Source organism: Aquarana catesbeiana, linkage group LG04 (assembly GCF_042186555.1).
Source record: "Aquarana catesbeiana isolate 2022-GZ linkage group LG04, ASM4218655v1, whole genome shotgun sequence".
Lineage (NCBI taxonomy): Eukaryota > Metazoa > Chordata > Amphibia > Anura > Ranidae > Aquarana > Aquarana catesbeiana.
Window position 1 is genome coordinate 143648978 of NC_133327.1, and position 21923 is coordinate 143670900.

The window sequence follows — 21923 nt, forward strand, 5'->3', positions numbered from 1 at the left end:
AATGCTTTTTAAACCCCCCGAAATATACAATTTGCAGCATGATTTTAATAAGACATAATGGGTGTTTGCACATTCCTGGAATGCACAGTGTATTGTTTCCTTCAGGGGCAGTGAATTTGGCCACAATTGTGTCTTGTGTTGTGTTTACTGAATACATTAACTGTAAATGCTGTCTGTTTTATACAATGGCCTTTCTATGAACTTTTTATGTGTACATTCAGTAGAGCCAAATTCTCACACTAGCAGCATAGCAATCGTCATTAAAGCAGATCTTAAAGCAGAGTTCCACTCAAAAGTGGAACTTCCACTCATTTGTCTCCTCCTCCCCATGTGCCATTTGGCACCTTTTGAGGGGAGCGGATATCTGTCTTTGACAGGTACCCTATCCACACTTCCGGAAGTCCGGGCCACGGCGCATTATGTCAGCGGCTCGGCTCCCTCCTTCCCCCACCGCCGGGCCAGTAGGAGAATGCAGCGGTGCCTCATGCATGTGCAGTAATGACCCGGCGTGAAGCCGTAATGCTCTACTCCCGGGTTCCTTTACTGGCAATGGCGGCGGGAGCACCCGACATCGTTGGACTTCAGGACAGGTAAGCGTCCTAATATTAAAAGTCAGCAACTGCAGTATGTGTAGCTGCTGGCTTTTACTTTTTGCAGGGGTGGGCGGACCTCCGCTTTAAAGTGGTTGTAAACCTCTGCAATGAAAAATGGACAAAGCATATCCTTCTATACTGTATATCAGCTGCAATCCAAAACACATAGTTTGATTAATGTCAGCTCTGTCATTCACCTATCTGCATGTCACTTTGGATAATCAATGCCAACACCAGACAATCGCTCACCCCTCCAGCACATAGCAGGGGATTGACAGCCTCAGTTGTGCATTTTTCTCTATGAGACTGTTCCTGCCCTCTGGAGCTAAGGAATGCTGTGTAAAATTCCGCTATCTGAAGAGCCGACCTTTCTTGATTATTTACTTTTTTTTGTTAAAAAGTCATAGAGCACTACTGTGATCTCCTACAATCACAGGGAAGCTGTACATGTGATTTGTCCTGTAGGTCCTGGGACACAGATGAGAGATTTAGCCATACACAAGGCTCAGGGTGATGGCAACAGAGAAGGAGTTTGGTTATGGCTTTGTAGGCTAATATAGGACCAAGGAGCAACCTATTTTGTCCCTGTTTCTACACCATTGCTTACCCAGGGCTTCCTCTTTTCATTATCAGCATCCCAAAAGAGTGGCAGAGGACTGTAGGGAGGGTAAGCATAAGCAGTTGATGGGGCCACCATTAAACTGAACCTGTTGCTTTGGCCTACATTGGCAAAGCACAAGTTTATTTTAAGTATTTTTATCTTTATAAAAAGGATAGCTTTACAATATTACACAATGTGAAATTAGTAAAATTTAGATATGCTTCAGAAGGTCCTGTACTGCACGTTAAGAACAGTAAAGCCAGATCCTTGAAGTTCACTGCAGGAATAGCACAGATTAGTCAAAAACATTGGTCAAAACACACCCACAAACTGAACTGAATGGATACTGAATGAGCAACAGCAAGTGATATGGTCACTCTGTGCATTCCCCCAGTCAGCATGTCCTACAGCAGAGCCTGATGGGTGCCTGAGGTTGCCAATCCCTCTGACATTTGGACTGCTGCTGTGCAGAGGATTACGGAAGGCTGATATTGAACAAAAAAATCTATATAAAATGCTTAATTCATTCATAACTGTGTTTGTGTTTTTATGCCTGGCTAAAATTCAGTTTTAAATGTCAAACAACTGCTGGAGCTCAGACAAATGAATAAAGAGTAACGTATTTAAAGTGGTTATAAAGACTCAAGGCTTTTTTTAAGTTCATTCATTCTATGCATGAAGGTAAAAAAAAACCTTCTCTGTGCAGCAGCGTTCTCAGCCCCCCAGCCCCGCAATACTTACCTGAGCCCAATCTTTCTCCAGGGGTGTGTACTAGAGCCTCGGCTCTCCAGGGACTCTCCCTCCTTATTGGCTGAGACAGCTGTCAATCACAGCTAGTGAGCCAATGAGGGCCGAGCCGTGGCTCTGTGTGTGAATGGGCACGCAGAGCAGCGGCTTGGAAGTGAGCCTGCCTGGGTGCCCCCACACCAAGCTGCTTGCTCTGGGGGCACTCGGCAGGAGGGAGGGGCCAGGAGTGTCATGGGGGACCCCAGAAGAGGAGGATCGGGGCTGCTTTGTGCAAAACCACTGCTCAGAGCAGGTAAGTATGACATGTTTATTATTTTGATGTAAAAAAATCCAAAGCTTTAATATAACTTTAATAATACATATAATATGTAGGTTTACTGATGGTTTTAATGTGTGGTGACTTTTGAAAAAATTGGAGAGCAGCAAAAGTAAGGACATGGTGGTGAGGAATGGGAGAGCTCTAAATTGTGCAGCTTCCTTGGTTTTTAAAAGCCACAAGTAGGACAATAATATTACTTACATCTGTGTAGGATGCAATAAACCATTAAAATGTAAAGAATATCTCCATGCAGATCTTTCTTTGGGTGGACAATGCATGGAGAGAACCAGACCCTAGTCCCTTAGGGAGGGCTGTGTCAGGTGTGGATGGTAAGATGGGAGTTTTGGTGGAGCAAAGAAGGTAAAAACCGTTGAGCGTTACCGTGGAATGTTTTATATGGTGTTGTACCTAACTATAGAATAGATTTTACCTATCGCTTTAATTATCTGCTCCACCAATACTTCCTCTGCAAAGAATCAGTTGACCAGCTTGCTATACTTTCCATGTGCACCCAAATTTCATAAACAGGCACATACAAAGAAATGTTAAGTTCATTTTTACTGTATTTTAATTTGACAAGTTCTTCGTGTTTCGGGGAAAAAAGGAGTGATTTGTTTGCTCCAGGTGGTGTCTTGCTGATTTGAAATATATCCGGTATGAAGAAAGCATGCATTCATATGTACACAATTCCATCCAGCTTTCCTAAGACCTGCTGTGTAGCACTTTATTGAATCGTGTATTTTAGCATGCTTACAAGACTTGTGTGGGCTGAATATACTGCTGTCATACTCAGGAGTTCCATTCTCCTGCATACTACCTACCGCTTTGGATATGAGCTATAGGCAGCATCAGGATATGAGCCTGCAGGGGAGACCTATATGTGGAACAAATTGGACGTACTAAGAGTTGCTTTATGCTTAGCGAGTTTCCCGAGCGACTATGCTTAAATCTTCATTTTGTAAGTGTAATGGTTCAAATAGCCTAAACATCATGGCGACACTCTGTACCATTCACCTGCAACCACTTCAACATAACCCACTGTCATTGTTTGGCTCTGCTTGCCACAGAGCTCCTTTTAATATGTGTGGGTGGTAGAAGGAGAGGGAAAAGTAGGAGATGGAAACACAGGAAAGGCTTTATAGTGCAAGGAGAAAGGAGTTAAATCCACCCAGACATATAAGTATTGGGGGCAGGCCTAGTCATTATGGTCATTTGCTTTACACATGTATTGCTGGAGGATTAAACCAATTGACGGTTTCCATGACTACAATCTCCCAAGATACAATGCCGTTAAGACAATCATGAATAATCTGTTATTGTGCATTAGGGCCGAGCTTTGTCAGATTTCATATACATGCTATCTTTGTTCTGCTGCTACATATATTTATCCCTCTCATTGGAAACTGTGGTTATAGAAACAAGGATGACTATAACACTGTATCACTACAAACAGCTGAACAAAATAAAATATATATTTAAGCTAAGATTATATTATAGTTGTAACATTGCACGCAAAATGGGACAGACATTCATCAAACAATTATATTTCTCAGACCAGATTTTTCACATCCACTCCAGAGAGCGCTATTAGGCGGGTTCACACTGGTGCGACACGACAGCTGTCCTACTTTGGATCCGACTTTGCCCCACGAATTGAAGCCAACATATGTCTGACTTTTCAATGTACAGGGATCCGACCTCTATCCCCGCCAATACCAGCCACTGTGTTTGGTATGAATCTTGAGGGGGAACTCCACTCCAAATTTTAAATAAAAAACCAGCATGGGTTCCCCCTCCAAGAGCATACCAGGTCCTTCGGTCTGGTATGGATTTTAATGGTGCACCCCTACGCCGAAAAAAAAGGCATGGGGGTCCCCCCAAAATCCCTACCAGACCCTTATCCGAGCACACAGCCCGGCCGGTCAGGAAAGGGGGTGGGGACGAGCAAGCACCCTCCCTCCTGAACCGTACCAGGCTGCATGCCCTCAAAATGGGCTTGTGGGTGCTTTGGTGCAGGGGGGCGCCCTGCGGCCCCCCCACCCCAAAGCACCTTGTCCCCAGGTTGATGAGGACAAGGGCCTCTCCCCGACAACCCTGGCCGTTGGTTGTCGGGGTCTGTGGGCGGGGGGCTTATCTGAATCCGGGAGCCCCATTTAATAAGGGGGCCCCCAGATCCCAGCCCCCCACCCTATGTGAATGAGTATGGGGTACATCGTACCCCTACCCATTCACCTAGGAAAAAAAGTGTCAATAAAAAAACACACTAGACAGGTTTTTAAAATAATTTATTAGGCAGCTCTGGGGGGGTCTTCTTCCAACTTCGGGGTCTCTTCCTTCTTCTCCGTGCTCTCCGGCCTCTTCCCCACGCTCTCCGGTTCTTCTCCTGCTCTCCGGTTCTTCTCCCGCTCTCTGGTATCTTCTCCCAGGCTCCTCCGCTATTTTCTGCTCTTTTGTCGCTCTTTTGCTAGCGGTGGCCCGGTCTTCTCCGCCGTCTTCTTCCCTCTTCTCTTCTTCCGATGTTGACACAACGCTCTCTCCCACTGTAATGCCACGTGCACGGTCCGCAACGACTTATATAGGGATGGGGCGTGTTCACTGGGTGATGTCACCGGTGACCCCGCCCCTTATTCGGTCACAGTCCCATCATGCCCCGGGATTGTATGAATGCTGGGACAGGATTAGGTTGTAAAGGTCTACTATGCAAAGAAAAAGGGTTGACATGATAATGAGATCTAATGAACCCCATACTTCGTGGAGTAAAAAGTGACTTTGGTTCATGAAGCGCGTTGAGAAGTATTTATCTGATTGGTGGGCTTCTGTAAACAGTTGATATAAATCTACACATAAGTTATGAGCTAATGTATTTATTATGAGAGGCAATGCCCGAGGATGTATAATGTATCTAGCTCCCAAATAATCAGCCAATTTTCTTTAAACAATTGCTTTTTATCCATGCATATTAATAAAGGGATATTTTAATCCAAGCATGCAATCGAAGCATATGTGTGCCTAAAAAATTCTGGTAATGGTCTTTGAATATACAGAATTTTCGTGAGTGAATAAAGGAGTCCTTCTTAATACAGTGCCCTACTCAGTTTCCCAAAATGTCGGTGACGACCATGGTCACAATTAAATCTCATGTCTGTACTAAACATTCATGGGAAGTGACACATTTGATAAAACACGGCTCAGTTTAGGACACATTTAACAAAAAAGCAGTTATCACAAAAAAAAATAGATGGGGTCTGTACAAGACTACTAATAAGTAGTCTTGTACAAATGGCTATTGTGAACAGTAAAATGAAACAATACACATCCTCAAGTCTATTTTTTGATTGAAAACTGAACTTTCATACATCTCAAGCTCTCAACTCTACTTATGATACAAGGTCCAAAGGATAATAAGATACATCAGACCACCTCAAAGAAAGAGTCTTCTGATTTATATCACATTTGGTCTCTAACAAATTGTTATTTAATTCTGTGCAATAACACAGCATGTTGGTTTTTGGGTTGTGAAACCTTGTCAGATGGAAATGTGGATGTATTTAGAATAGTTGACATTAGGGATCATCATTGAAAAAAACTGTTACTGTGGTGCCACCAGGCTAAAATCACCCAATAAAGGGTGTTCCACCTGCTGTATGTGATGCCAGAAAGTGCAGCTTCTTCATTTGTCTGTTTCCCTTCACATCTAATCATTCACTAATCCATTCATTTCAACACCACAAGCATTAACTCTTGCTATGTCACCAGCATCAGTGCACCTAAGCCAATACCACAACCTGCGTTCTTTATATGATCTAGTTTCACTATAGAAAGCTTCAGATGGTAAGCATGTGCCCTCCTCTGGGGCCATTTTGAGCCCCTATGCAATGACTTATGCTGCACTGGTAGAATGTCCAGACCCGCAAGAATGGTATTGAGCTGTGTACTCTCTCTCAGATGATTATTACACCTTATGGTGTCATTCCTCCCTGGTATAAAACCTGATCAATATCCAAATGAGCATGAAGGAAACCTTGGTTAATAATTAGTTATGGCCATACAAACTGGAAGCTTAGTTAGTTAGTGATGTGATCATTATAATTCTGCAGGACAGTACTATTCCTGCTCAGCTTTATTGTCATGCAAGGCTTGAAGGATAAAATGGTATTTCTTACATTTCTGAAGGGAAACCCATGTTTTGCAGCTGCTGTCATATAAGAGTTCAATACCTGTAATTTCATTATCTGCATCATGTCTGTATTTCAGCTATATTACTGTAGTGATATAATAATATGAACAGCTTGCCAAGCAAACAAAAGCAGACAGATAGATGTGAGCAACAACAGTCTGCCTTACAACATAGCATATGTTTTAGAAAATGTAGGGCTTTTTCATTTGCATTTTGTGCTCTTATATTAATATAAGTCTCCGTAAACTTTCAGTCTCTCTAAGTGAAGCATTGTTTCTATCCTCACAGTGATTACAGATGGCTCCCTGGACAGACCATCTCTCACCGATGACATGGGAAGTGATGAGGACCTCTATGAAGATTTACATGTTTCCAGCCACCGTTATGGCGGAGGGGGAGAGCAGCTGGCAATAAACGAGGTACTTAAATTACACACCCCTCAGCTCTGCCATGTTTTAGTTTTTTTTTCTGTACTTTAATATTTTATTTATTAAATGAATTTTTTTTAACTATCATGTCTCACAACATCATATTGGTAAAAAAGTGTAGAAATGATGGTGTTATATTTTCGTAGTGTCCTCATTAAATTGTGAAAAGTGAACCTGCCTCTAATGCAGGGGTCTCAAACTGGCGGCCCTCCAGCTGTTCCTAAACTACAAATCCCATGAGGCATTGCAAGGCTGACAGTTACAAGCATGACTTCCACAGGCAGATGCATGATGGGACTTGTAGTTTCGCAACAGCTGGATGGCCGCCAGTTTGAGACCCCTGGATGTATTACATTGTGTAATAGCAGGCACACATACTGTAGGTCCTGTTTGCAGTTTTGGTAAATGGTTCCCTTGACTCCAGGTAGCTTGTAAACCTGTGCATTAAAGGGTAACTCCACTTTTGTGGGAAAAAACTTAGCAAATAAAAAAAAAAATGATACAGTAGTACCTTGGATTATGAGCATAATTCCTTCCAGAAGCATGCTTGTAATCCAGAGCACTTGTATATCAAAGCGAGCTTCCCCATAGGAATCAATGGAAACTCAGATAATGCGTTCCAGTGCCACTGCTGGTGTACGCAGTATCGCATGTGGCCAGAGGAGCAGGGGCGCAGGAGACACTCGGAGACGCTCTGAGACATGATTTCCCTTTACGAGTATCTCACCAAAAATGAAGTTTTTGTTGCAGGGGATGCTCAAATTTGTTTTGTATCTTAGTGCAGGTTTCTGGGAAAACCAGTAAGCCAATCACATAAGCAGTTAACAACATTTCTGGGGATGTTCTGTACACCATCTGTGTACAGAACGTCTCCAGGTAGCCATATTGAATTGCATATTACAGAAAATTTCAGCACTGCAGATTGAAAAGGAACGGTCATTTTTAATTACATTCAATTGCAATATGACTTGTGTCACAATTGTATACACTATATTATTTTTTTTATTTGCTAATTGTTTTTTCTACAAAAGTGGAGTTGCCCTTTAACAGGCTTCTCTAAGAAGTGCGGTCAGAGTGCAGAACACATAGGGGTTGATTTACTAAAACTGGCAGAATATGGTACAGCTGTGCATGGTAACCAGCTTCTAACTTCAGCTTGTTCAATTAGAGCCCTTTCACACTGCCAGCGCCCGGGCATCGGTGGTAAAGCGCCGCTAGTTTTAGCGGCACTTTACCGTCATTTTTGCAGTGCTTTTTGGGCACTAGTGGGGTGCTTTTAACCCCCACTAGCAGCCGAATAAAGGGTTAAAAGCTCCCGCAAAGTGCCACTGCTGAGGCGCTTTGAAGGCGCTTCGGCAGCGCTGCCTATTGATTTCAATGGGTAGGGGCGCTTTAGGAGCGGTGTATACACTGCTCCTAAAGCGCTTGAAGGAAGCTGGCTGCAGGACTTTTTTGGGCGTCCTTCCAGCACAGTGCCCCAGTGTGAAAGCACTTGGGCTTTAACACTGAGATTGCAGATGAGGCTTTTTTCAGGTGCTTTACAGTCGTTATTTTTAGCTCTAAAACGCCTGAAAAACGCTTTCAGTGTGAAAGGGGTCTTAAGCTTTGACAATAAAACCTGGAAGCTGATTGGTTACTATGAAGAGCTGCTCCAGATTTTGCACTTTTTCATTGCATAAAATAACCCCCAGTGATGCAGCCTTTCCGGAGTAGGAGCAGGCAGGTCTAGCATTTGGTTACATGGCATCCTGTGCAGACTTTTAGTCTGTCGCTCCCCCTAGTGAAAAAAACAAGCTTGGTAATAAGCTACAGAAGCACTTCCACTGAGGATGACATCAAGAAAAGTGGCCTTCTGATGAAATTTCTGATTTTCCACACTCATGCCCGACATTGCAGCATACATACCCATTGCAGAAACTGCGTCACTTTGTCAGAGGGGAAGACTTTTGGATGTGGATCCAAAACTTTGAAAATGCTTTTACATAGCAGGGATAAGAAGGAGAGGTTGTAGGAAAGTGCTGCAAATGAAAAGCAATGCTAGCCTCTTCAGCCCCGAAAGAATTTACCCCTCCTGACCAGAGCATTTTTTGAGATACGGCACTGCGTCGCTTCAACTGACAATTGCGCAGTCGTGCGAGGTTGCACCCAAACAAAATTGACATCCTTTTTTCCCCACAAATAGAGCTTTATTTTTGGTGATATTTGATCACCTCTGCGGCTTTTATTTTTTGCACTATAAATGAAAAAAGTGCGACAATTTCGAAAAAAAAGAATTTTTAATTTTTTTCTATAGTAAATATCCCCCAAAAATGTATAAAAAAAACAAATTTCTTTCTCAGTTTAGGCCGATGTGTATTCTTCTACATATTTTTGGTAAAATAAATGGCAATAATCGTATATTGATTGGTTTGCGCAAAAGTTATAGCGTCTACAAAATAGGGGATAGATTTATGGAATTTGCGATCTGCGATTTTTATCGTGACTGTGACATTGCAACGGAAACATTGGACACTTTTGACACTATTTTGGGACCATTGTCATTTATATAGCGATCAGTGCTATAAAAATGCACTGATTACTGTGTAAATGACATTGGCAGGGAAGGGGTTAAACACTAGGGGGCGATCAAGGGGTTAAGTGTGTCCTAGGAAATGATTCTAACTGTGTGGGGGGTGGCCTCACTACAACATGACAGAGATCACTGCTACCGTTGACAGGGAGCAGTAGATCTCTGTCATGTTGCTAGGCAGAACAGGGAAATGCCTTGTTTACATAGGCATCTCCCCGTTCTGCCGCTCCGTGTCACGATCGCGGGCCCCCAGCGGACATAGAGTATGTGGTTTAAAGGGGACGTACAAGTATGCCTATTTGCCCAGCCGTGCCATTGTGCCGACGTACATCGTCGTGCGTTGGTCGGCAAGTAGCTAGAATTATGCCTACTGAATGCTATTGAATTTTAATAAATGTTTTTAAAGAGATAAAAATGCTTTTAGTGCCCGTCAAAGGATGGTGTCATTTGCATCTGCCAGGCTGTACATAGTAAATGTTGGCTATATGAAAGACATCCTTGGAAAGAAAAAAAAAGCCCTACTGAGAATGAAGACATTCAGCTTCAGGGATTGAGATGAACTGTGTACTGAGTGGGAAGGTAAATGCAATGAATGGGCCAAGGCCACAGGACTTCTTTTTCATTATTTACACTCAGGAGCTGAAGCCCCTGTTCCTAAACCATGCAAATGCTGACAGTGACATAGCTATAGCCATAGCAGCCAACTCAGCTGCTATTGGACCAAAGGGTGGAAAAGGGAGCCCACTAAGGGGGTCGTCTATTCCAGAAGATCTGACATCAGGTACACAGGATCATGCTGTTTCTAGTCACGTATCACCTTTGCATCCCACTTATCTGTGGGTAGATTGGATGCCTTCAGAGCTTCTGGTCACCCTGAACTACTTGCCGCTCATCTATGGCAATTTCTATCCACAGTACTGCTCCCTTATAGTGTACTGTAGTGGACTGTATTACCAGCTTTAGTGCTGCCCTTCATTGATTTAAACATACAGTACTTTATTGATCAATGACACCATTGTCCTAACTGATGTTGCCATTTGTTAAAAGAGAGGTCCCTGGGAGGATCCCATTAAAATTTTGCTATGGGGTGCCATGAATTCTAGTTACGCCTCCGCTGTTATACCTAGAAAAAATGTCAGCTAACCAAATCCACCTCTCATATTTCATGAATCAGCACATTTGTGGGATTGGTATATTGCAATGTTACCTTAGTAGAATATCTTAATTTTGTTCTTCTTGTCTTCTCTTCTTTTTATTTATTCCTTTTCTAGAGGTTAGTACCATAAAATAATTTCATTAGATAGCCAGTAAGGTTAAACAAAGACACCAGTCCATACAGCTCAACCAGTTTGAGTGTGTTTATGTCACTACCATTTACCATATCACTGTCTATTGTGTTTGCTAAGATACCCATCTAAGCGGTTTTTGAAACTATCGACACTTCCCACTAAAACCACCGATTGTGAAAGGGAATTCCACATCCATACTGCTCTAACAGTAAAGAACCCTCTATGTAGTTTAACCACTTGCCGCCCGCCATATAGCAGAATGACGGCAGCAAAGTGGTTTCAATATCCTGACCGGGCGTCATATGACGTCCTCAGGATATTAAGCCTCTGTGCGCCCACGGGGGTGCGCCCACGGGGGTGCGCATCGCGGCGATCATTGTTGCGGTGTGTCAGTCTGACACACCGCAACTCCGATCTAGGTAAAGAGTCTCTGACGGAGACTCTTTACCACGTGATCAGCCGTGTCCAATCACAGCTAATCTTGAGGTAAATAGGAAGAGCCGGTGATCGGCTTTTCCTTACTCGCTGAACCAATCGGCTGCTCTCCTGACAGGGGGGGTCTGTGCTGATTCTTTATCAGCACAGCCTCCCCTCGGATCCCACCCAGGACCACCATCATGCCGCCCAGGACCACCAAGTATGCCCCCCTAGACCCCCAGGGAAATACTAATCTGTGCCCAGGCAGCTGCCAATCAATGCCCAGGCAGCTGCCAATCAGTGCCCATTCACAATGCCTACCACTGCCAGTGCCACCAGGGATGCCTATCAGTGCCTCATAACAGTGCCGCGTATCAGTGCCCATCAGTGCCACGTATCAATGCCAATCACTGCCCAGCAGTGCCCAGCAGTGCCGCCTATCAGTGCCCATCAGTGCCCAGCAGTGCCGCCTATCAGTGCCCATCAGTGCCCACCAGTGCCACCCATGAGTGCCACCTATCAATGCCCATCAGTGCTGCATGTCAGTGCCACCCATCAGTGCCGCCTACCAGTGCCCATCAGTGCCGCATGTCAGTGCCCGCTCATTGGTGCCGCCTTATCAGTGCCTGTCGGTGCCGCCTAATTAGTGCCCATCAGTGAAAGAGAAAACGTACTTATTTACAAAATTTTATAACAGAAACCAAAGCAAAACTTTTATTTTTTTCTAAATTTTCAGTCTTCTTTTATTTGTTTAGCAAAAAATAAAAACCGCAGGGGTGATCAAATACCACCAAAAGAAATCTCTATTTGTGGGAACAAAATGATAAAAATTTAGTTTGGGTACAGTGTTGTATGACTGCGCAATTGTCATTCAAACTGCGACAGCGCTGAAAGCTGAAAATTGGTCTGGGCAGGAAAGTGTATAAGTGCCCTGTATTGAAGTGGTTAAACACTTAAGGACCGGGTCTCTTTTTGAGATTTGTTGTTTACAAGTTAACAAGTTTTTTTTTCTAGAAAATTACTTAGAACCTCCAAACATTATACATTTTTTTTCTAACACCCTAGGGAATAAAATGGCGGTCGTTGCAATACTTTCTGTCACACCATATTTGCGCAGTGGTCATACAAGCGCACTTTTTTTGGAAAAAGTACACTTTTTTTAATTAGAAAATAAGACAACAGTAAAGTTAACTTTTAGTTTTTTTTATATTGTGAAAGATAATGTTACGCCGAGTAAATTGATACCCATGTCATGCTTCAAAATTGCGCCCGCTCGTGGAATGGCGTCAAACTTTTACCCTTAAAAATCTCCATGGGCGACGTTTAAAAAAATCTACAGGTTGCATGTTTAGAGTTACAGAGGAGGTCTATGGCTAGAATTATTGCTCTCGCTCTACCGATCGCGGCGATACCTCACATGTGTGGTTTGAACACCGTTTTCATATGCGTGCGCTACTCACGTATGCATTCGCTTCTGCACACAAGCTCGGCGGGACGGGGCGTGTTTAAAAAAAAAAATAAAAATCTTATTGATTTTACCTTTTATTTTTTATTTTTACACTGTCCTTTTAAAAAAAATCTGTCACTTTTATTCCTATTACAAGGAATGTAAACATTCCTTGTAATAGGAAAGCATGTCAGGACCTCTTAAATATGAGATCTGGAGTCAAAAAGACCTCAGATCTCATATTCACACTAAAATGCAATAAAAAAAAAATTGTCATTTAAAAAAATAATAAAAAATTAAAATTAAAATAAAAAATTAATTAAATTAAATTTTAAAAAATAATTAATTGAGTGATCACATGTCTTCTTAAGCTCCCTGAAACTGAATAGTTTTCTCCCTATGCTAGAATCACCTAGAGGTATTTAAAATGATTTATAATTCTCTGCATTAAGGTAGCTAGCTCTTCTTCGCCCCACCAGCCTCTAAACACTTACCTGAGTCCTCTCACAATCCAGCACTGTTTCTGGCTGCAGCAGCTCTGCTCTTTCTTCCTGGTCTTACAGGAGACTCTGAGAGCAGTGAGAGCCATAGACTCCTGTTGCTGACAGTCAAATTCTATAAGAAGGGAGTGGGGGCGTGGCCAAGCTGCACTGTGTGTGTCTATGGACGCTCGGCTCGGGAGTGTGCCCACACTGATACCCCCTCAGCACATAGCTTGCTGAGGGGACAGCCGTATAAATGAGGAGCAGAACGGATGTTTAACCGCTTCAGCCCCGGACCATTTGGCTGGCCAAAGACCAGAGCACTTTTTGCGATTCGGCACTGCGTCGCTTTAACTGACAATTGCGCGGTCGTGCGACGTGGCTCCCAAACAAAATCGACATTCTTTTTTCCCCACAAATAGAGCTTTCTTTTGGTGGTATTTGATCACCTCCGTGGTTTTTATTTTTTGCGCTATAAACAAAAAAATGTGACAATTTTGAAGAAAGCGCAATATTTTTTATTTTTGCTATAATAAATATCCCTCAAAAATATATAAAAAAAACATTTTTTTCCTCAGTTTAGGCCGATACGTATTCTTCTACATATTTTTGGTAAAAAAAAAAATCGCAATTAGCGTATATTGATTTGTTTGCGCAAAAGTTATAGCGCCTACAAAATAGGGGATAGTTTTATGGCATTTTTATTAATATATTTTTTTTTTTACTAGTAATGGCGGCGATCAGCGATTTTTATCGTGATTGTGACATTATGGCAGACACGTCGGACCATTCTGACACATTTTTGGGACTATTGGCATTGATAGAGCGATCAGTGCGATTAAAAATGAATTGATTACTGTAAAAATGTCACCGGCAGTGAAGGGGTTAACATTAGGGGGCAGTGAATGGGGTTAATGTGTGTCCTAGGAAGTTTTCTAACTGAAGGGGGATGTGGGCTGTGCAGGGAAGCTAACAGATCGCTGTTCATACTCTGTATGAACAGAGGATCTGTCAGTTCTCCCCTCAGAGAACCGGAAACTGTGTGTTTACACACACAGATCCCGGCTCCCCGTGTGCCCCGAGCGATTGTGGGAGCCCGGCGGTGATCAAGACCGCCAGGCACTCGCATCGGCTCAGTGTGCGAGCAGGGGGGGCGCACGCCCCCTAGTGGCCGTCTATGGTTCCGACGTACCATGATGGCGATTCGCTTGCCTGTGCCATTCTGCCGCAAATATAACTGCGGCGGACGGTCGGCAAGCAGTTAAAGTCATCCTGTTCCTTGGTATTTGTCTACCACTACCCCCCAACCCCCCTTTTTTCCCTTTATTCTGTACCCTCTACTGCTTTACTTGAAAAATGGTTAATAAAAATATATTCAATCATAAAAATATATTCAAAGATAAAGTCATCCTGTTCCTGTTTCATCAGGTTCTGTGTATGAATACTTGAAGTCCAGTGTGGCCTTCTAGGAATGGTGACTTTTTGGGGAATTCATTGTGTGATTTGGTAGCTGTTCAATTAATTAGAGATATGATTTTGGTTGATGCATTTGCAGTGAGACATAAGGGTATTAGTAGTTTGGTAATCTTTTTTGTAAGAATAGGATGAGAATTGATCGTAAATGGGTCATGTGGCGAATTAACTGCGTACATCACATTGAGTGCTCAGTGAGCTGCGTTGTTTGAACTGCTTTGTATAGACCTCCCCATGGGAAGCTCTTATCAGAGCTGTTCTAAGTGGTACCAAGACCGGGGGATTATAACTTTACAGCTGGCCTGGGAACACCCAGGAATCCCTAAAGAGGAGCTGAGTCATTGGTTGTGCCCAGCTGTGCCAAGGGAAGTCTGGCAGGTCTGCCCAGCATGCCTCCCACACCCACCACATTAGGATAGGCAGATTTGAAAAGGTGATTGTGATCATGATATATTGGCACACTATTTGGTTTCTTCACAGTTAAAGATGTAATTAGCTATTAGTTGTAGTATACCATATGTATGTGTCAGAAAATAATTATTGTATTATTTAGAAAAGTAGTGCAATGGGAATGTTGATATACAAAGTGCAATAACCTGGTGCAACCAATGAAAATTCATGTAACTATAATATATTGAATTCTGTTCTGTATTTTTCCTTTGCACATCATCATCACTATTCACATGTATACTGCCAATAGCAGCCAATCAAAAGTTTTGATTCAAAATTTTAATGGAACTTGGGCCGACCACTGTACATAAACGACAAGTCAGCTCCCCTATTTTCCTTGTAGGATGTACATCCTCCAGAAACTCCTAGTCATGCATTGTCTTCTGATCACGTTGTAATTAGACACAGGAGATGACAGGCAAAGGGTACAGAGCCAGAGGGAGTGACTCTGTACCATATGATTGCTTTGACCAATCACAGCATCACAGAATGTAAACACAGGCTACAACTAGCAGTCATGTGTCACATACTGGCCAGTGATCAGGGAGAACAGTTTTTGTGCAAGAAGACCACAAGCCAGCGCCAGTGCAATCTAGTAATAGTGCAAATAATAATAAAATAATCCCTTGTAATGTCATCCACCCCTCCACAGTATATGTCAGCCCCAACCTGTCTTTGATCTGACCTGTATACAAACCCCCCACTGCTCTTATCCTGCACATCTGTACATCAATCCTTCATCTCCATATTCCCTTTGTGCATGGCCTATACATTTAACCACTTACAGACTGGAAGATTTCCCCCCTTAATGACCAGGCCATTTTTTGCGATACGGCACTGCGTCGCTTTAACTAAAAATTGTGCGGTTGTATGACGTTGTACCCAAACAAAATTGACATCCTTTTTTCCCACAAATATAGCTTTCTTTTGGTGGTATTTGATCACCTCTGCGTTTTTTTATATTTTGCGCTATCAACAAAAAAAGACCGACAATTTTGAAAAAAAAAAACAATATTTTTTACGTTTTGCTATAATAAAAGAAATTTCTTCATCAGTTTAGGCCGATACATATTCTTAAACATATTTTTGGTAAAAAAAAATAAAATAAGCGTATATTGATTGGTTTGCGCAAAAGTTATAGCGTCTACAAAATAGGCGATAGATTTATGGCATTTTTAATATTATTTACTTTTTATACTAGTAATGGTGGCGATCTGCGATTTTTAGCGGGACTGCGACATTGCGGCAGACAGATCGGACACTTTTGACACTTTTTTAGGACCATTGACATATATACAGCAATCAGTGCTATAAAAATGCACTGATTACTGTATAAATGACACTGGCAGGGAAGGGGCTAACACTAGTGGGCGATCAAGGGGTTAAGTGTGTTCCCTAGGAGGTGTTTGTAACTGTGGGGGGATGGGACTGACCAGATGAGGAGGCCGGTCGTTGTTCCTGATTACTAAGAACAGCAGATCTCTCTCTCCTCCTCTGTCAGAACGGGGATCTGTCTGTATACATTGACAGATCCCTGTTCTGGCTTTTGCTCCCGCGATCGGGGGTGGCAGGCGGATATCGCGGCCGCCGGCCACGCGCATCGGGTCCCTCGCTCTGCAGCGGGCACGCACATGCGCCTGCTACCAATCTTACAGGTGCCTACGTACACCTACGGCGATTTGCGGGAACGTGCCGACCTGCCACCGTGTAACGGCGGTGGCTGGTCGGCAAGTGGTGTAACACCATTATTGTTGAGAAAATAACATTCTGCTCTAGGTGATCAATTTACATTGCAAGAATTTTATCAAACAGTGTTGCATCCCTACCAGTTTCTAATGTGAAGAAATAGCTGTTTGACCATGTCTTTTGTAGACTGATTCTGAATGGAAGGGTTCAGCTGGTGCACTCTCAGTGTTCCAATAAGAAAACTTGCATGATCACATGATCAGACTAGGCTAAAATAGGTAAGTATACACTATTTTTTTACACATAAGTCACCATGGGTAGCAGGATGGAGGTGTGGTGGGAGTTTTTAAAGTTGGAGAAAACTCCCATGTATGACATTTACCTACAGATAAGCCTGTGGTAAGGTTTACCTATAGGTACATAAAAAAAAACTCCTTAATGTGCGCCGTTTAAGAGATATTTACTTTTGATGCAGCCAGTGAGGTCAATGGCGCACGTGCTATGAAGGAACGGCATGCCGTGACGTTCCTTCAAAGTCCTGTGCCGTGGACAGTGGCTCCAGACTTTGAAGAATGCATGCGCTGGAGTGAAGTCATCGAGGCTCCGGCCAATCACACAGCCAGAACCCGGAAAGAGGACCGGGTGAAGATGGAAGCACCTTCAGCAGTGACAGCACTGGAAGGCTTAGTTTTAAGGTAAGCTTCACATAATGTGCTAGTATGCGATGCATACTAGCACATTATGGCATTGCCTTGCAGGATTTAAAAAAAACAGTGGTTTACTACCGCTTTAAGGCTGGGTAGTGTTAGTCAGGAATTCTACTTGAAGACCTGACTTGTATTTTAGTGTAGATTTCTGGTTAAATTAGTGAGCCAATCATTCACGCAAGCAGGAATTTACATTTTTTGGGGGCATTCTGTACACCAAGGATGCACAATACTCTGCCTGTTTTCCATATTGAATTGAATTTTACAGAAAATATCAGAGCTGCAGATTGAAAAGTAAAGGTCATTTTAATAACTTTTCCGTGAAAGTAGATTTACCATTTTACATATACGGTAGCAGGGCGACCCTTAAGCGTAAAATCACGTAACTGTACGTGATTCCTCTCCACGGCTTTGGGGCACGCATGCCACCGGAGCCCCACTCCCGCCGTGGTTGAACACAGCGGGAACCAATCAGCTCATTTACAGGAGAGGCGGACCGCCGTTCTGCGAGGGAGGAAAATGGAGATCTTGTGTTCCTGCTAAGCAGAAACACAGATCTCTGTTTTCCTCCAGTCACAGCATTCCTCCTACAGTTAGAAAGCACTCCCTAAAAGTACGCTTAACCCTTTGATCGCCCCTGATGTTAACCCCTTCCCTGCCAGTGTCATTCATACAGTGACAGTGCATTTTTTTTTAGCACTGATCACTGTATTGGTGTCACTGTTCCCCAAAAAGTGTCACTTAGTGTCAGATTTGTCTGCTGCAATGTCGCAATCCCGCTAAAAATTGCTGATCGTCGCCATTACTAGTAAAAAACAATAGAAAAAAAATCAAAAGTCCATAAATCTATCCCCTAGTTTGTGGACGCTATAAAAGTTGCCCAAACCAATCAATATAGCTTATTGAGATTTTTTTTAACCAAAATTATGTAGCAGAATACATATTGCCCAAAATTGATGAAGAAATTTTATTTTTTACATTTTTTTATTAGATGTGTTTTATAGCAGAAAGTGAAAAATATTGTTTTGTTTTTTTCAAAATTGCCAGTATATTTTTGGTTATAGCACAAAAAATAAAAACTGCAGAAGTGATCAAATACTACCAAAAGAAAGCTCTATTTGTGGGGAAAAAAAAAGACATACATTTTGTTTGGGTACAAGGGTACAACGTCGGATGTCTGCGCAATTATCAGTTAAAGGCTGGCTTCACACTGAGGCGGTTTTCAGGCATTTTAGTGCTAGAAATAGCCTCTAAATAACGCCTGAAAACCACCTCCCATTCATTTCAGTGTGACTTTTCACACTGGGGCAGTGCGCTTGCGGGATGTTCTGAAAAGTCCTGCAAGCAGCATCTGTGGCACGGTTTGGGAGCGCTGAATACAGCGCTCCCAAAATGCCCTGGCCATTAAAATGAATGGGCAGCGCTTTCAAAGCATGTGAAAAGCACTTCGGAAGTGCCGCAACATGGGCACTTTTAACCCCTTCTTAGGCCACTAACAGGGGTTAAAAGCACCCCGCTAGTGGCCCGAAAAGCACTGCTAAAACAAGCGACGCTTAAGTGCTAATGCTTGGTGGCCCCAGTGTGAAAGTAGCCAAAGTAACGAAGTGCCGTATCGCAAAAAATGGCCTGGTCATGAAGGGGCTGAAGTGGTTAAACAAAGTCAACCCCCTAGATATGAGGGTAAAAAAAAAAACACAGCCTACTCCTTTATGTTATGTACCTTTTTTGTACGTGATTTCAATAAATTCAATTGTTTACAAAAAAACACAAATAAGTGCTCACGAAGGGAGGGGGTGAGGGGAAGTTCTTATTGAAGAAAAAATGAAGGGCACTTGTGACAGGAGCTGCAGCCCTTTATATAATGAGCCCCCAGGTGTTCCAGAATCTTCCACCACACCTGACTGGGCACCTTTTCCTGCGCCCAAAGGTGTGGAGAAAGGGGCAGTTTGAGTTACACCTCAAATAGTAACTTACAGTATCTCACAAAAGTGAGTACACCCCTCACATTTACTTAGGGGTGTACTCACTTTTGTTACCAGCGGTTTAGACATTAATGGCTGTGTGTTGAATTATTTTGAGGGGACAGCAAATGTACACTGTTATACAAGCTGTACACCCACTACTTTACATTGTAGCAAAGTGTCATTTCTTCAGTGTTCATTTCTTCATTTCTTCAGTGTTGTCACATGAAAAGATATAATAATATATTTACAAAAATGTGAGGGGTGTACTGACTTTTGTGAGATACTGTATATAAACATGAACTAAGTTTATGTGTGAGATGAGAAATTGAGGGGGGTCAGCCACGCACCCATGTAAGTGTGACCAAATATCGGTCCCACTTTAAACATTTCGGTACAGTGCTGAATGACAGAGAAATTGTCAGTCAAATAATCGCAGCTCTGGAAAATGAAACATGTGGGTACTGAAGTGGTTAAAAAAAATCCAAAACCTTGTTATACCGAATTAAAGGGAGTATCTGATTATGTCTTTGAGACACTTGCCATTGAGACTACAGTATATCTTGTGTTGCTTACTCTAAAATCTCACAAAACTGTATCTGCCTTTTGCTTGTAAGGCTTGCTGGAACATGTAGTTCCACAACAGATGGCTTGCCTAAGCTTGGTAACAGCACTCAGCTAGCTGTGCCCAGTAGAGCTCAGTTGGAGGAATAGGCTCTTCTAATTGAATGGCTTACAGGCTGCACACATTAATCCCAGTCTCTTGATATGTGTGCCAAAGCCCATAAGGTGACGGCTAGATCATTCCTATAGCTTTCTATTTTTTTTTTTTTTTTTTAATGAATTTTACACTGTAAGCCAAAGCAGACGTTTAAAAAAAAAAAATAGTTCTGGAGCCATTTCTAATCTGTTTCAGTATGTCGGCGTACACCTTTCTTTCTTAACCCCTTTTAAACGGATGCGTTTCCTAGATACCATAGTCTGCAGTCAGCTGATTGGCTATACAGAAAGCCAGTAACTCCCTGTCGACCACTGCTCCACAATGTAAGGCTTTCCTGGTAGAGGGATTTCTATACCTCCATTATCCTACTAAGACTGGGAAACATCTATGCTGCTTCTATTAGACTGCAGATGACTTGCTGCAGAGAAGGGATGGAATGCTCTGGGATGATTTGCTGAATCCTGAAAAAGAAAAAAAAAAAAGGTATTCATTTGTGCCGCACGCACAGCCCTTCACAGAAGACTATGCGGAATAAATAGATCTACCGCCTCTGACAGCTGCACAGCCCCATCCTTTTGTTTGCGGCCAGCAGCCGTTAGGATCTGCACTATTTGCTTGTCTCAGGCCGAGCTATGGCAAGGGACCGAGCCAGACAAAAATGGAGCACCCTTCACGCCATCCTTCGCTGCAACATGAACCCCGAAACCCAGCGCATCGTGGTCTTTGTCATCCTGCTCTTTCTCATTTTTATTAACGTTGTGCTCATGTTCCTCCTGGCCTTCTTTTGAGTTGAGCCCTGGACTATCTCTCCGGAAGCCAGCATCCGATCAGCAGGTCAGCTTGCCATTGTCTGTCACCAGGTCTCCTGGTCACCTTGACGATGCGTCTGGTACCAAATAATCGCAGGCGACACTTGTGCCTTGAAGACATGCCATTCACAAGATGGAGAGACTTCATTACATAACTGCTGGCGCTGCCTTTGTTCCTGCACAATACAATAGTGTTTTATTTATTTTTTTCCTTTTACATTTACATGCTTGTATTTTTATTTTTATTTTTTTTGTAAAAAAGGCGGTTTTTGGAAATAAACAAAAAACAAACAAAAAAAAAAAACCACAGGTACATACAAAGAGACGTTCACAGATGTTGGCCTTGGAAAGACAGATGTTCCTTATCCAGGACATTGTGTGTTATGGAGCGTCAGCCATAGATTCTCTTCAGGTATTCCAAGAGTACGGAGGACGGGAGCCAGTACCTAACAAGAACCGTACTACTCTAATTCTCGTTCGGTTTCGGCATTTTTGTAACTGTGAAACCTAATCATATGCTGGTTCATTACTGCACAGTGACAGATGCCTCAGAGAACCACAAGGCAAATTCCTCCTCAGCTAGCATTGATTCCATGCCGTCTTCTTTGGCTGCCATGCACAGGACAGATCTACCATTTATTTCCTTTAATTCCATTCCATTTTCTTGCTGTATCTCCATACATGGACCTGTTTTTTTTTTTTTTCTATACACAAAGTAAAATGAAGCAGTCAGGAAAATACAGCATGAATATCGTTAACAAATACCCAGTGTTGAGTTATAGCCAAAAAAGCCTTATGACTGCTTTTTACCATAAAAGAACAATGAAGGATGTAGTATTATTTACACAACACATGCCTTCCGGTATCGAGGATTTGGGGTTATTGTAGCAGGGCACATACAAGTAGATTTAGTCTTATTTTGATGCTAGAAAGGCATTTTTGTACGTTTTGTCTGTTGTTAGAGATGATTATGTGGCAAGTCTTTTTCCCCTTGTGGTTTTGGAAATGGTAATGTTATTAAGGTCAGGTTATCGTGGCATGTTAGGT

At 42.6% G+C, this 21923-nt stretch overlaps 1 protein-coding gene across 1 annotated transcript in view; it reads left to right on the forward strand.

The window, feature by feature from the left end:
- The window catches only part of LOC141139561 (uncharacterized), a 237297-nt gene that overhangs the window by 179460 nt on the left and 35914 nt on the right, over window positions 1–21923 (forward strand). Inside the window, 1 exon segment of the mRNA XM_073625823.1 lies at window positions 6726–6856. Within this exon segment, the coding sequence (XP_073481924.1) occupies window positions 6726–6856 (131 nt within the window).